Here is a 13,976-nt window from a genome sequence, read left to right as displayed (position 1 = left end):
AAAGAACAGGCTCCACTGAGATGCGGTGACCTCAGTTCAGCCCCCAGGTTCTCTCCAATTGCCTTGTCTCGGACAGGCTACGGTAAAGCCCCAGTTGCTGCAAGCCCCTTCCTTCCTCTCTGCACCCCGAAACTCTCCCGAGTGACCTCATCCAGGAGGCAGGAGTGAGGTCAGGACTGGCCCATCTGGCTGGGGAAAGCCCTGCCTAAAAAGGAGAGGCTGTGCGGGGCCAGCCCAGGCCGAGCATCCGCTGGGACTCAGGCATGCCGAGAATGTCTTCAGGCAATAACTCTGCTCGACTTTGGAGTCTTTCCCCAAATATGGTGCGCAGCTTCGGCCACCGAGGAGGGGGAGGGCCAGTGATGTCATGGGCTGGAGGGCCAGAGCCTTTTAGCCCCTCCTGGGGCTGCAGAGTCCTGGCAGAGCAGCATCTGGGGAGCCTCGGAGCCGCCACAGCTGTAAGTGCCTTTCTAGCGATTCAGCAGGAGTTGCCTTGAGGGTGTCTGGACCGCTTGCTTTGCTGGGGGGGGGGGGGTCGTCTGGAACAGCTCCTGAGGCGGGCAGAGCCTGGGGGATGCCAGGGCTCTAGCAAATAGCTGGGCTGGGGCAGATGGATCTTTCCCTGGTCCATCCCCGAGGCGCCAATTTGAACATCTGCCCTGGCAGGAGAGAGGGAGGCCTGGAAAGCCAGGAGGAAGCAGAACTGCTGGAAAATGTTGCCTTCACAGGCAGAGGGCCCTGGGTGCGGCCCTTTTCTTTGGCTCTGCCAAAGTGTGCCTGGATCCCTTCGCAGGCAGCCTAGAAAACAGTTCCAGGATGCGCTTAAACTTGCTGAGGTCCTGCTGCCCTGGCTGGGAGACGGGCGTGTGGGATTCCTGCAAGGCTCTGGGGGGAACAGAGGCTATGAGCGGAAGCCAGAAAAGGGGTGGCAGGATTTACCAAGCATCCACCTCCCACCCCCCCACCCCGGCGTTTTCTGAACGTGTCCAGTCCGGGGCGTGGTGGCTGGAAGCAACTGGAGATTTGATCCTGGACAGGAAGGAAGGAAGGAAGGATGGATTGCAAAGCCAGGGTTGACCAGGCCCAAGAGCAGCGGGACTGGGCGCACTGAGGATGGCAGTGATGCGCTCCATCTTCCTGGTGTGAGCATGAGAGCAATTGTGCTGGGCAACACCTGCTTCTCCTCCACCTTGGGACACTGGGCTCCGTGTGGCAGTGGGTCCGTCCCTCTCGCCATCTGTGGCTGCGCAGCCCCCTGGGGCTCGACCTCTGCTGCTTCTGAACTGGAGATGTTGCTTTGGCCTCCTTGCCTGAAGGAAGGGCAAGGGAGGACAGTGGCCACCACTGGACCACTTGAGTGGGGCACAAAGGCAGCTGGAAGTACAGGATGGAAGACGGCAGGATCTTGGGACAGATTTGCTTGTTGCTGCCAAATGGGAAAAGATGCAAATGCTTGTACAGAGGCAGACAGGGGGGGGGGGGGGAGGGGGTCATCCAGTGGCGGCATCTTCAGCTAGCTGGCAAAGAATGGTGAGATGACCAAACACCTTGGCTTGAGCAGCAGAGGAGCCTTTGTGAAATGTGGGGGGAGCAAAGTCTCCCAACTCAGCCAAGTGGCGTAAGAGGAAGTGGGCAGGCCAGGCAGGACGTTTTGTTTCTCTGTGCCCCACCCTGCCTAAAAGCCATGGGGAGGCCTGGAGAACCGATGGAAGCCTGTGCCCGAATGAGCCCCCATCGTTTTGCCTGCCGCTTGCCTGCATCTGGGCCTCGAGTGGAACAACCCAGCTGGCTCAGTCTCCTCGCCTGCTGTCTCCCCCAGACCCACCCTGCAGATATGGCAAACAAGGGGCCTTCCTTTGGGCTGAGCAGAGACGTCCAGGCCAAGATCGAGAAGAAATACGACGATGAGCTGGAAGAGCGCCTGGTCGAGTGGGTGGTGGCCCAGTGTGGGAACGCGGTGGGACGCCCTGAGCGAGGGAGGCTGGGCTTCCAGGTCTGGCTGAAGAACGGCATTGTGAGTATTGGGGCTCCTCGGTTGCCTGTGAGGGGAGGACTTGGGGTACCCTTTGGGGACAGGGCCAGTCCCGGCAGGAGTTGCAGGTTTTCTTCTCTACCTGGGCAGGTCCTCGGGAAGCTGATCAACAGCCTTACCCCCAGCGGCTGCAAGCCCGTGAAGATCCCAGACCCGCCTCCCAGCATGGTCTTCAAGCAGATGGAGCAGATCTCCCACTTTCTGAAAGCAGCCGAGGACTACGGGGTGGTGAAGACCGACATGTTCCAGACGGTTGATCTCTTTGAAGGTGGGGGGCTGTGATCTGGGGAGGGGGAGAGCTTGTGCCATTGCTCCAGAGCCAGAATTTGCCATCACCACCTTGTCCCAGAAAGGAAGGCCAAGTTTCACGTTCAGCAAAAATAGACTCCTAGATTGCCCACAGATGGATCCCTTTTTTGACCAGGCCAGTCTGCAGAGGGGGAGGGATCCTTTCAAACGGGCAGCCTCAGCTTCAAATGCCCCACGGAGCACTCGGGGGGGGGGTTGTTTCCTGGGTAGGCCATCCCCTTAGAGAAATGCAGAGGATGTGCTGTGTCCTGAACCCAGCTCTGCTTTTCCTTCCAGCCAAGGACATGGCAGCTGTCCAGCGGACCCTCATGGCCTTGGGCAACCTGGCCGTGACCAAGAATGACGGGAATTACCAGGGGGACCCCTCGTGGTTCATGAAGTAAGTGGCAGAAGATGTGCCCAAGGGTCTATTGCTCTGAGCAGCTAAACTGCTCCTTTTAGGGGAGGCTCTACTGGTACCCTCTGTGCAGTTTTTCGTCTCTCAAGGGGAAGCAGAGCCTCAGCCTGCTCGCCGCAGCACAAGAACGTGCCAGGGAGAGCACCATGCCGAAGGCTCCCTCCTGAACCGCTTTTCCCTCCCCAGGAAGGCCCAGGAGCACAAGCGGGATTTCTCCGAGAGCCAGCTGAAGGAGGGCAAGAATGTGATCGGCTTACAGATGGGCTCTAACAAAGGGGCATCGCAGGCGGGCATGACGGGCTACGGCCGACCTCGGCAGATCATCAGCTAAGCACAGTCTGGCTGCTGTGCTGTTCCCCACCCCCCCAGCCAGCTGGTCTTCCCGCTCTTGCTAACAGCCTGGCAAGCTCTGCCCCTCTGCTGCCGCCAGGGGTATCCGCAGGGAACCTCCCCACCGTGCCCCCCCCAGCAGTTCCCGGAAGGGGCACTGTGCCCAAAGACTTGTGCTGCTGCTGCTGTGTAGCAATGGCCGGCCAGGCAGCCAACCTGCTCCAGAGCTGCCGGCCTCTGCATGCTGCCCGCTTCACCTACCCACCCACCACACCCCCTCCTGACCTGCTTTGGCCCTCGCACTAATCCTGCTGTCGGAAGGCTTCTCCCAACGGCAGAACCGAACTTGGCTGAAGGTGCGTGAGGAAAGGAGCCTCCCTCGACAAACTGTGCTAGGGGCGCAGAACGAAGCTACTTTTGTACTTTTGGGGGGGTTATTCATTAGATTAAAAACTGAATCTTTTAGGTTCCTTGGCTACGATTTGAATTTCTTCTCCTCTGCTGCTGCTGCTAAGATGCCAGGAATATCGTTGGCGAGCAGAACAGCAGGACCCGAAGAGCATGGAAGGCCAGGCTGAAGGGCCCCCCCACCCCTTCTGCTCAGCCCAGGGACATTGCCAGGCCAGTGTCCTCCTTCCGCCCTCTGGGCAAGTCCAGGAGGCGGGGGGGGGGGGGGAGGGAGGGACTGAGCTAGAAATGGCCCAAAGTTCCTGCCGAGTTACACCTTTCTGGCCTCCTCAGGAGGAGGGTGTTGGGAAGGAGGGGAGAGGACCAGCCTTCTCCTAGTGCAGGCAGCATACAGAGGGAGCAGCAGCAACGGATTTTCAAGAGTTTATTTTGGAAAAGTGCAAAAGAATAATTCTGGCTGCTGCACATCCAAAGCCAGAAAAATCAAAATGCGTCCTCCAGCTTCAGGGTGACTTTGGGAGAAGAAGCCGAGTCCCCAGAAAGACACCCAGGGGAGGGTCCCAGGAGCCTCAGTGGAAGAATCAATTTGGAGCCCTCCAAGCAGCTCCCAGCCCCTCAGGCGAGGTGAGGCAAGCGCAGGAGCCAGGCCAGGCCTGCTCCAGCTACGCCCTACAGCCAGTCGGGGCAGAGAGCGAGGTAGGGCAGCAGGTTGGCCGAACCAGGGCTTGCCAGGAAGTGGGGCGAGGAGCGCTGGGTGGGGCATGAGCCGAGTTCATGGCCACCACCCCCTTCTGGCCAGCAGCAGCCCCTCTCCTCCACAGGCTGGAGTTTCTCGTCCTTCGGCTGGACTGGTCTCCTTGTCCCCGCACGGCCCAGCTGGGGCCCAGGAATCCCCCCTGGCCCAAAGAGGGGACAGGCACAGCCAAGGCGGCCAGAGAAAAGCCGAGCTACTTCTCGGGGAGCTGCTGGGGCAGGGGAGGCCTCTCAGCTGATCTCCAAAGCATAGAGCAGAGGGAGGCAGCACTAGCATGCTCAGCAAGCCACGACCGAGGTAGACTGCTCCTACTGCAGGAGGTTTAGTAATCCTCTTCCCAGTGAGGGCCTTGAGATCCCCAGCCGTCCTCCAGGCCTCGCAGGCCCAGGGATGGTTGCTCAGCCTCGGCCTCCTTGCACAGGGGCACCGTGTGTTCCATCACGGCCCCTTCTTCCAGGCTATTGGAGGCCTGGCAGCTGCGAGCTGGGAGATCGAAGGCCACGTTGGTGCATGTCAAGAACGCTTCCAACATGTAGTAGAAGGTCCAAAAGACAGCAAAGCAACCGAGCAGCATCAGGGTCTGGGGAAGGAAGTGGCAGAGGCTTAGGTAAAGCACATGGACCCTCCTCCGAATGGGATCAAGACCCTCCCCAAAGTAGCAACTGCTCAGGGGCTCCCTCCTCCCATGCAAAGCAGGGCTGTGTGGCCGGCTGGCACCTTCTCTCAGTCCCACCAGATCTCCATCCCCCACCCAGCGGGAAGGGTGTCACCTTGAGGGTGTTGGCAGTGATGGTGTAGGGCTGCTGCTCGGGGATCTGAAGGCCCGGCGGGCAAGGCAAGGCAAAATCCCCATTCAGGAACTGGCCACTCATCGCCTTCTCCAGCAGCCTGCAGGGGGAGAGGAGCTCTGCTGATCACCGCAGGGACGACGCCCCCCCCCCCCGCATCCTCTGCTAGTCACCCCAATGACTGTCTTCCTCCCCTCGAAAGTCATGTGTTCAGCAAGTCACACAAAGAAGCCACGTTGCAGGCCAGTTGTGCAACAGGAAGGTGCCAGAGGGCAAAGCAGTGCTGGCACTGCAAAGAACAGCCCTGGAGAGCTGCAAGGCCAGCTACTTTTCCAGATGAGCAGCCTTCATGTTGCACGTTCCCCATGCCCCCCCCCCGATTCCCTAGCTCAGCATGCCCTTGGAAGCTGTGCCTAGAGTGTCTGGTGTGGGCACGGCTGCTGCAAAGACTTTCTGCTGAAGGGCCTGGGCAAGGAGATGCTCTGACCCTGGCTGCTGTCTGTCCCTCTCACCTCTGCCGCTCCCGGATGTGAGAGTGGGTCCACGATGAGCCGTAGAGGGTCAGCTGCCACTGGTCCAGCCTGCCCGCTCTCTGCATCTCATCGCCTGAAGAAGAAGCAGGTCACGAAGCATGGGGGAGAGTGCCTTGCTTCCCTACTGCTCAGGCTGAGGGGTAGGAAACTCACCCACGTCACGGATCGTCAGCCGATAGGTGCCCTGGGCCTCCTCACCCCAGCAGCGCACAGTGGAGAAGGTCCAGTCTACAAAGCCAGTGGGATCTCTGTAAGGGGAGGCAGAGAAGTTGGGCGGAGGCTTCTCTCCTTAGCCCCACCCGACCGAGCCTGGAGACTCTGGGTCTGCAAGACAAACACTGTTGGGCCTTGAATGTCCAGCAAGGCCAGTTGCCAGACCGGATAACGGGTGCCTTGCCTGGGGCCTGAGGGGATGGCCCTGCCCCCATTTTGGTAGCTGGCCCCACAAGGCTCCCTTCCACTCCTGCCCCCAAGCAGCAGTGCACTCACGAGTCCATGCTGCGTGCTGTCCCAACCAGGGAGTCCATGCCGCTGGGGCAGAGGAGGTGGATCTCCAGATTGCCACGGCGTGGGTGGGTGATGCTCACCGTCACGGCCACATGTTCCAGCGTCTTCAACCCCGACAGCTCCAGGTCGGCTTCAGTCACTAAGGAAGTGGGGGGAGAACAGCTGTGTCCCAAATGCAGGGCCTGCCAAGGTCTCCCAACCGAGAGGCCTTCCCAAGGCTCTGGGCACTTGCCGGGGGGTCAAGAGAACCCAGCAACGAGGTCTTTGCATCCTGCCCATGTAGGCAGCATTTATAACACACCTTTCTCTTTCCACAAGTCACAAGACTGCCAGAGACCCCAAAGCCCCCAGGAGAGGCGTTTTTAATAGGGGGCAGGATAAATTCACAGGGATCAAAGTTGACCCCTTGGCAATTGCTGAGGAGCCAGGAATTGTGGCCAGGAGAAACAGCGCTGCCTTCCCGAGTACCTGCGGTTTTCAGAGCAGGTTTGGATTCACGCTGACTGTTGGTAGGAACTCTTCCTCCCATTCCTTTCAGACCTTCCTTGAGGGGGTGTCTCCCCTCCAACCTGACCCTCTCCCAGCTGCTTTGCCTGCCAGGGAGGCCACGGAGTTGCCAGGCTCCTCTGGTGCTAACCAGATGCCAAGCCAGTTGCAGGAGGGATCCGCTTCTGCGGAACTGGCAGGCAGGCAGCCCACCAGGCAAGGGAAGTCTGCCGATTCCCTCCTTGGCTCAGCCTGAGGAACGCCTCTGCCGTGGACGGAGCATGGCCAAACAGAAGCTGCAACATTGCCTAAAATGGAGCGCAAGCTGCAGCCCTGGGCACTCGCCACCTCCACTGTCAGGGCTCCTTGGCGCTCCTTGCGTCCCTGCCCTTGGTCTGCCTGCCCCCAACTCCTGCCCCTCTCCTGCTCCAGAGGCCAGCCCTCCAATGAAACGGGTGGAGCACGGCCAGATTCCCAAGCTGCCCTCTCCCTCTCCCCCAGCCCCGAACTGCACAGACCGTTCCAGGTGGCTTCCAACTGCCCCGGGTCCAGGGGGATGGCTCTGTTCTCCTTCAGAAGGGGGCTGATGTAGGAGGCCAGGTAAGGGACAGACTCCCAGACCTGCCAAACGAGAGAGGATTCTGCTTTTCTGCCCCACCAAGGCAGCCCCCCCCACCCCTACCATGGCAGACCAGCCCCCAGGCCCAGGATAAAGAGGTGATGCCAGCATGGCTGCCCAGGAGAATGGATGCCCATCTTCCAGGGTGGGGCTGCCTTCCCTGCCAGCTGCGATTTAAGGGAGGGAGTCCTGCACCCTTTTCCTGGGGGGGGGGGGTTTCAAGCCAGACAGAAGGAGAGGCCCCTCTCTCCCGATTACCAAATGGGGTTTGCACCACCCCCCTCCACCAACAAAGCCCTGAAGCCCAGTGGAGGCAGGGGCGCACCTTGGCTGCGTTGACCAACCGCCAGGCATTCAGCAGTCCAAACCCATGCTGGTGACTGTGGCTTAGGCCAGCCTGGTTGATGTCCCAGCGGGCACGATGGTCTTCGTACTGTGGAAGAGAGCAGCAGGGAGAGCGGGTCAAGACAAGGCAAGCCCCCGGGGCCCTGATCGGAGGCTGGAGAACACCCGGGATGGAGGGGCCGCCCGTCCTGGCCCGGGCTCCCACTTCACAGAGACTGGGAAGGCATGCCTGGCACAAGCCCATGGTAGCAGGGCAGCAGGGAGAAGCAGCCTGGGCCATGCCAAGGGTCAGCACTGGGTGACTACAGTGGCTTCAGGCAATCTGCAGGAAGAGGACAACTCCTCAGAGGTAGCCCAGAAGAGAAGCAGCGGGGCACCCTCGTCACACCCATTAAAAGGCCCCCAGCACACTGCCCTGCAGGAATGGGAGGGAGGGTCTGACCAATGGAAAGAGAGCCAGTTCAGGTGCCAATGGCTGGCTGGGGTTCCTCTGTGGCCTTGGCTCACCTGAGTGGCAGTGAAGACTATGATATGTTGGACATCCCTCCAGGTGAGGCAGGGGCGCACCTGCAGCATAAGGGCGATCAGTCCGGCAGCCAAGGGGGCTGCAGCAGAAGTGCCCGTGTGCCCTTCTGTGCAGCCCGTCCCCCTCTGCAAATCCCAATCGGTTGTTGCCTGCAGAGAAACGGGAATTCTGAGAGGAGCCAGTCAGGAAGAGGTGCCCAGGGAAGTCTATTCTGAGGGATCACAGACTCCCGGGGGGGGGGGGGAGCTCCAGCCAGGTTCTCAAGGACACACAGCGAGGAGAGCCCTGACGCCTTAAAAGCGGGCAGGGTCCCCGGCCCCTCTCCCTGCGGTTGCCTGGCGCCTGGTCCACTCCTTGCTGGGATGGGATCTGGGCTGCTTCCATGCAGAACTATTAGTTTCAGGCACTGAGGACGACGGAGATGGGGTGGGGAGTGCTTGGTCTGCCTTCCTGGGGGCTTCCATTCTTCCTCCCTTGCCAAGAGGGGTGAGCTAACCGAGGATCTGTCCCTTCAGTCAGCTGCTAACAGCTGCAATTGGGATCCTGCAAATCCATCTTTTTTTTTAATCCCATTTATATCCCGCCCTTCTCCGAAGACTCAGGGCAGCTTACAATCTAAGAAGCACAAACCAATGTGCTTAGCAATAGCCTTCACTCTATGTATATGCCTGCTTATTAGGGCTTTCGCCCCCCCCCAGTGGCATTTTTACAAAGTCAGCTTATTGCCCCCAACAATCTGGGTCCTCATTTTACCTACCTCGGAAGGATGGAAGGCTGAGTCAACCTTGAGCCTGGTGGGATGCGAACCTGCACTAATTGCAGGCAGCTGGTGTCACTTAAGGAGGCATCAGCCCACTGCGCCACCCAGGCTCCTTAAACAGGCACTTGCTCTGCCAGGAAACAGCAGCCAAGAAGCCTGGAGAAATCCTTCCCATTAAGGAAACATCAAGACGCTGAGAGGCCTGGCAGAAAAGTGAGACTTCTCAGGCCAGCCACTGGCCCCGGAAGGACCATGTCTAGGGCCAGAGGGACGGACGGGCAGTGGGAGCCCCTGGCCTCATCCTCCCGCTTGGCTGCACTACAGGAGGACGGACCTGTCCGGCTGGCTCTCTGCCTTTGGCCCAGCATCCCCCACAGAAGCCGACAGAAAAGGGTCCCTGTCGCGGTGTTAGAAGCAAGAGGGAGGACATGGAGCTGCCTATTGGAAAAGCTGCGGTTGCTGCAACAAGAGCCCCAGCCACAGAGGGGGGGGCTCTTTTTCCTCCCTGTCCTCCGGGTGGCCTAAAGGAGAGTCCGAGGCTCCTGGTGCCAAAGGGGGAAGATGTGAGCCAGGAGGGCTCTGGAAGAAAGGAGGTGGAGCCTAAGTCTGCCCCCCCCTCAACGAGCCATCTGGGAAGGGCCAGCAGGACACTTGGGGGAGCCTAAGTCTGCCCCCCCCCCCAACGAGCCATCTGGGAAGGGCCAGGACACTTGGGGGAGCCTAAGTCTGCCCCCCCCAACGAGCCATCTGGGAAGGGCCAGCAGGACACTTGGGGAATCCTCCTTGGCATCGAGACGAAGCCTCAGCAGCACTGAGAAAGGACGGGCAAGCCAGGCGCTCGAGGGGGGTTCTACTCACAATGCTTCTCATCAACTTGTCGCCTCCGCTGAAGGTCACGGCCAGCATGGAGGCGCACTCCTCCGCATAGAACGGCTTGTAGCCCATCTCATCCACGGCGCCTGGGGAATAGACAGCAGAGACCCCCAACGCTGAGACTGCAGGAACCAACTGGATTCCTACTGCCTGGCCTTGCTGGCTTTTTCCCCCCGAGGACCAGCATTGCTAGCCAGGGGGTCTTGCCATGGGGCAGAGCCCCGAGGGTCCATAAGCCTCCCTCGCAGCCAGCAGCCTTTTTTGTGACTGTAGAGTGAAGCACACACTCCTGCAGGAGAACCCAGAGACCCACAGCTGGAAGGAAGGAAGGAAGGAAGGAAGGAAGGAAGGAAGGAAGGAAGGAAGGAGGCTTTGAGGCCCAGGAAGAACATGATAACCCTCCCCTCCCCTCCCGAATGGTGGTTGCCGGGCCTCTTCCTGAGCAACTCCCAGGCAGCTTCTCCATGCCTGCTGAAATCTCCCTATGGGCTGGCAATGCTGCTCCCTTCCATTTGGACGGTGACTCTCCCAGCCTGTGCTGGTTTCAGCCAGGTAATGAGTCCCTCCCGGCCAGATGAAGGTGGCAGATGGGCAACCTCAGGCCAGCCTCTCGGGCAGGGAAATTACCACTGCTCTGTCCAGTAATGCCGGACGTCAGACCAGCCGCTCCAAGCGAGGCACAACTCCCGCCTCGGGTGTTTTGTACACGCATCCTGCAACACACACCATGCAGCCTTCCCTCCCCACCCACAAAGGCCCCTCGCTGTCTGCCCAGGGATGGCGAAGGGCTACCCAGAGACTCTTAGCCATTCCCCTGAATTCTGCCTCAGCCCCAGGCTCAGAGCTGGCACAACGGAAAGAGGAAACACGGCCAAAGCTTCTCTCAGAAGCACGGCAGAGCCCAGATCTTGGGAGAACCTAGAAACCGTTCTGCATCTCGAGTGGCACAGGGTGCAAATGCCATTTCCCTGCTCTCCTGCTGCCCAAACAGCTCCCCAGCCATCAGGGCACCTGGGGCTCCCCCACGGCCAGAGAAGGGCACCCATCTTGGGAGGGAACCTGGCCTGGGGAAGGCGAAAGCACAGACAGCCGCGCACTAGCTGAGCCGTTACCAATGGTGACTGTGTAGATGGAGTTGGCGTAGCCATCATAGTTGCAGTTGTCATTGTGATGTCCCCCATTGCCGCTGGCCACCACAAAGATGCTGCCGAAGCCCCTCCGGCCAGCAATTACGCCATGCTGCAGAGCGGCCTGTGGAGGAGACAACGGGCAACGCTTCAGGAGGGGGACTGCAAGAACACCCCCACCCTCCCCCACTTCTGCCCAGCTGACAACCTGTCAGAAAAAGGGCAAGACTGCGGAGGCTCAGCGGCTGCCTGGCCCTGTGGAGGCTGGGGCACCACCGAGTCCACTCTGGGCTCCAGACCCCTGCAAACATCAGGCACACAGCCCCCCACATCTGCCTTCCTTCATACCTTTCCAAGCTGATGGGGGCCATCCACTGTTTTGCCATCATCATCTGGGCCCCAGCTGCCAAGGAAGAGGCAGAGAAGGGCACTTAAGGCACGAGAAGGAGAGCAAGCGCTGGGTTCAACACGCACGCACGCACCCAAAGAGAAGGGCAAGGGGACTCTGAATGAGCGGGCGTTTGCTGTCCTCTGCAGAACCCAGGAAAGCCTCTCTGGGCAGCCCATCAATGGCCGGGACCTCTCTCAGCCCAGCCCACCGCACAGGGCTGCTGCTGAGGAGAAATTGGGGAGGGAAGAAGTAGGGTCACCATCTGAAGTTAGTTATAAAGTAATAAAGAGGGCAAGACAAAAGTAAATACACAAAATAAATGTCTCTAGGTCTGTTCACAACACAACCACACCAGACCCTGCTGCCAGCCCTGCGTCTTCCTGCAGACCTGCAACTGTAGATGTCGTTGATCTGATAGTGCTTGTTAAAGGCGACGGCCTCCAGGCTGTCTGTGAGGGGCCCATCCAGCACACGGATCCCTGCTGGACAAAAGACTCCAGGTGACGCGGGGGGGGGGGAGGAGGAGGAGTTTGTGTGGCACAAGGCCAAGGAAGTCTGGAAGTACAAATTTCCTTTAGAACCTAAGAGCTTAAAGCTTAAACCTATGCAGCTGGTAGCTAGGCTGCCTCCCCCCTCCCCTCAGAATTTGGAGGGAGCAGCACCTGCAATCCGGCTCCCAAAGGCAACGCCCACAGCGCAGAAGCTGTTGTTGGACACGGCTGCAATTTCCCCGGCACAGCGGGTCCCGTGGTGGTTGCCGTTCTCCTCGTCGGGGTGGGGCATGGGGTCAGGATCGTTGGAGTTCAAGTCGTAGCTGCCTTCTGGGCTCTGGGAGAGAGAGCAGCCTGAGAGCTCCTCTCGTGGGCCCAGGAGGGGGAAGCCAGCATGTTCCTGCCTGTGGCCTTCAAGCCCGAATGGACTCCAGTGTCCAGAACTGCCAGCCAGCCTAGCTCAAACCCAACCAATCAAATCCTCCTCCAAGGGGCTTGAAACAGCCATCCCCCAGCAGCACTACAATGCCCATCTTGGCTGCCAGGCCTTCTGAGAGGAAAGCTAGTGGGGGAAACAGGCCCCGTTCCACTGCTTAATCCACCAAGAGGCTCAACGAGGGAGGGGAGACCTTCTGGAGAAGCTGCAGCATCATCCCTGCTTTCTCAGCTTCCTGGGCTCCCCCCACCCGTTCCTCACCGATGTCGGCTGAGCGAACCACCCAGAAAGGCTCCCCAAACCTTTTAAGTTTTAATTTTAATTCCATTTATATCCCGCCCTTCTCCGAAGACTCAGGGCGGCTTACAAGCTTAGCAGTAGCCTTCATTCTATGTATATGCCTGCTTATTAGGGATTTCACACACACCCCAAGCGGCATTATTACAAAGTCAGCTTAATTGCCCCCAACAATCTGGGTCCTTCCTCTGCCCGCTTCCTTTCCTGGCTGAGAAAGGAAAACGCCACCCCCACGGACATGAACTGCGGGCGGGGGGGGGGGAGGGAAGCCACTCACGTAGTTGGGCTGGATGTCCTTGATGGTGTGTTCAACACCATCGTCCACCACCACCACCGTCACCCCCCGGCCCGTCACATTCCGCTCCCACACGCCGGTCACGTTGATGTCCATCCCGGGGCTCTTGCGATTGTCCTGGTTACGAGAGAGCAAACGCGGTCAGCGAGGGGCCAGCATCCAGCCCCTGGCCCGTCTCACAGCCATACTGGCGGCGGCCCTCCAATAGGCTGGCACTTTGTTCCCTGGCACGCAGTGGCGGATGGGGGCTGGAGGAAGGCGACTGTTGGCCCAGAGCCCCTCCTCCCCCTCCCCAGCCAGAGCAGAGAGGCCCATCCCTCCTTCCTCCGCCTTGCCCGGTGGCTGGAACAAGGGGGCACAGCGCAGGGATGCCCAGCCGGGCCCGGCGGGGGGCTTCGAGCGCCAGGGGAGGGCGGCAGCGACTAAAGCCCGCCGTGAGACCCGGCTTACCAGGTGCCACTGCTGGGGGAACTTGGGGTCGTTGAAGTGCAGGGCGCGCTTAGAGCGCTTGAGGAGCCGCTGGGCCGCGTGCCACCCCACGCCTGCGTGCCGCGCGAAGAGGGCCTCGGCAGCCCTCCGGACCGCTCCGGGAGGCGGGGTGGAGGCGCTCGCGGGCCGGTAGGCCAAGAGGTAGTGGCCCTTCAGCTCGCCGATTCGGCCCACGTTGACCAGACGGGCCTCGCGGGCCACGTCATCGGCCAGCCGGTCCAGATCCTCCTCGGGACCGGTCAGGCGCACGGCCCACGTCAGGCTCTCCGGGCAGCCGGCGGCCGAGCAGGGCCGGGTCCCCGGCGCCCCGAAGGCGCCCCGGAGCCCGCGGTGGAGCAGCAGCAGCAGCAGCGGCAGCAGCGGCGGCGGCGGCGGCGCCCGTCCAGGGCAGCGGCGAGCGAGCCCGGCGGCCTCCATCACAGCCCTCCATGGCGGGGCCCGGCGCCCCGGGGCAGCATCGGACCGGCGGGCTGGCGGGAGAGAGGGGGGCGTGAGCGGAGACCCCCGGCCGGACGGGCAGCCGGGGCCAGCTGGAAGGCGGCAGCTGCGCGCTCGCCCGGCCGAAGGGAAGCGGGGAGCGGAGCCGCCAGGGCTGCCCTCGCCTCCCCCCCCTCGCGCCGCCCGCCGCCCCCCGCCCGCCCGAGGGGCACCCACCGCGCGAGGCGGGGCGAGTTCCGGCGGTGGGAGAGGGACGCACGTCACGTCCGCTGCCCGCTGAGCCCCTCCCTCCCGGCGGGGGGGGGGAAGTGCAGGGGCCCGGCAGCGTGACCGTCCTCCTCGCTC

General features: G+C 60.9%; 2 protein-coding genes across 2 annotated transcripts; one reads left to right on the top strand and one right to left on the bottom strand.

Moving 5' to 3' along the window:
* Positions 1-106: 106 nt before the first annotated feature.
* TAGLN (transgelin) lies at positions 107-3,555 on the top strand. Its single transcript, XM_081333865.1, has 5 exons — positions 107-458; positions 1,820-2,014; positions 2,123-2,300; positions 2,618-2,720; positions 2,925-3,555. Exons 1-5 carry the CDS (start codon positions 264-266, stop codon positions 3,067-3,069), a joined length of 816 nt encoding a protein of 271 aa, XP_081189991.1. The 5' UTR covers positions 107-263; the 3' UTR covers positions 3,070-3,555.
* Positions 3,556-3,883: 328 nt separating this feature from the next.
* PCSK7 (proprotein convertase subtilisin/kexin type 7) lies at positions 3,884-13,785 on the bottom strand. Its single transcript, XM_081333819.1, has 15 exons — positions 13,155-13,785; positions 12,687-12,821; positions 11,848-12,013; positions 11,574-11,664; positions 11,143-11,197; positions 10,780-10,918; positions 9,653-9,753; positions 8,016-8,183; positions 7,489-7,596; positions 7,063-7,165; positions 6,041-6,197; positions 5,705-5,799; positions 5,531-5,624; positions 5,001-5,118; positions 3,884-4,810 (listed from the first exon to the last, which is right to left on the bottom strand). The coding sequence occupies exons 1-15, from the start codon at positions 13,608-13,610 to the stop codon at positions 4,553-4,555; spliced, it is 2,244 nt and encodes a 747-aa protein (XP_081189945.1). The 5' UTR covers positions 13,611-13,785; the 3' UTR covers positions 3,884-4,552.
* Between the last annotated feature and the right edge of the window lie 191 nt (positions 13,786-13,976).

The sequence above is a fragment of the Vipera berus genome (genome assembly GCF_964194415.1).
Source record: "Vipera berus genome assembly, chromosome: 8".
NCBI lineage: Eukaryota > Metazoa > Chordata > Lepidosauria > Squamata > Viperidae > Vipera > Vipera berus.
The sequence above is the reverse complement of the archived record's forward strand: the minus strand, read 5'-3'. Positions and strand labels throughout refer to the sequence as shown.

Bases quoted from the DNA above. Each gene is read 5' to 3' on its own strand.
- TAGLN (XM_081333865.1), top strand. From the start codon at position 264: ATGCCGAGAATGTCTTCAGGCAATAACTCTGCTCGACTTTGGAGTCTT. The intron at 459-1,819 runs GTAAGTGCCTTT...TGTCTCCCCCAG, and splicing joins GCCTCGGAGCCGCCACAGCT to ACCCACCCTGCAGATATGGC. The intron at 2,015-2,122 runs GTGAGTATTGGG...CTACCTGGGCAG, and splicing joins TCTGGCTGAAGAACGGCATT to GTCCTCGGGAAGCTGATCAA.
- PCSK7 (XM_081333819.1), bottom strand. From the start codon at position 13,610: ATGGAGGCCGCCGGGCTCGCTCGCCGCTGCCCTGGACGGGCGCCGCCG. The intron at 9,754-10,779 runs GTAACGGCTCAG...TCTATTCCCCAG, and splicing joins CATCTACACAGTCACCATTG to GCGCCGTGGATGAGATGGGC. The intron at 7,597-8,015 runs GTGAGCCAAGGC...TCTCTTCCACAG, and splicing joins TAGTCTTCACTGCCACTCAG to TACGAAGACCATCGTGCCCG.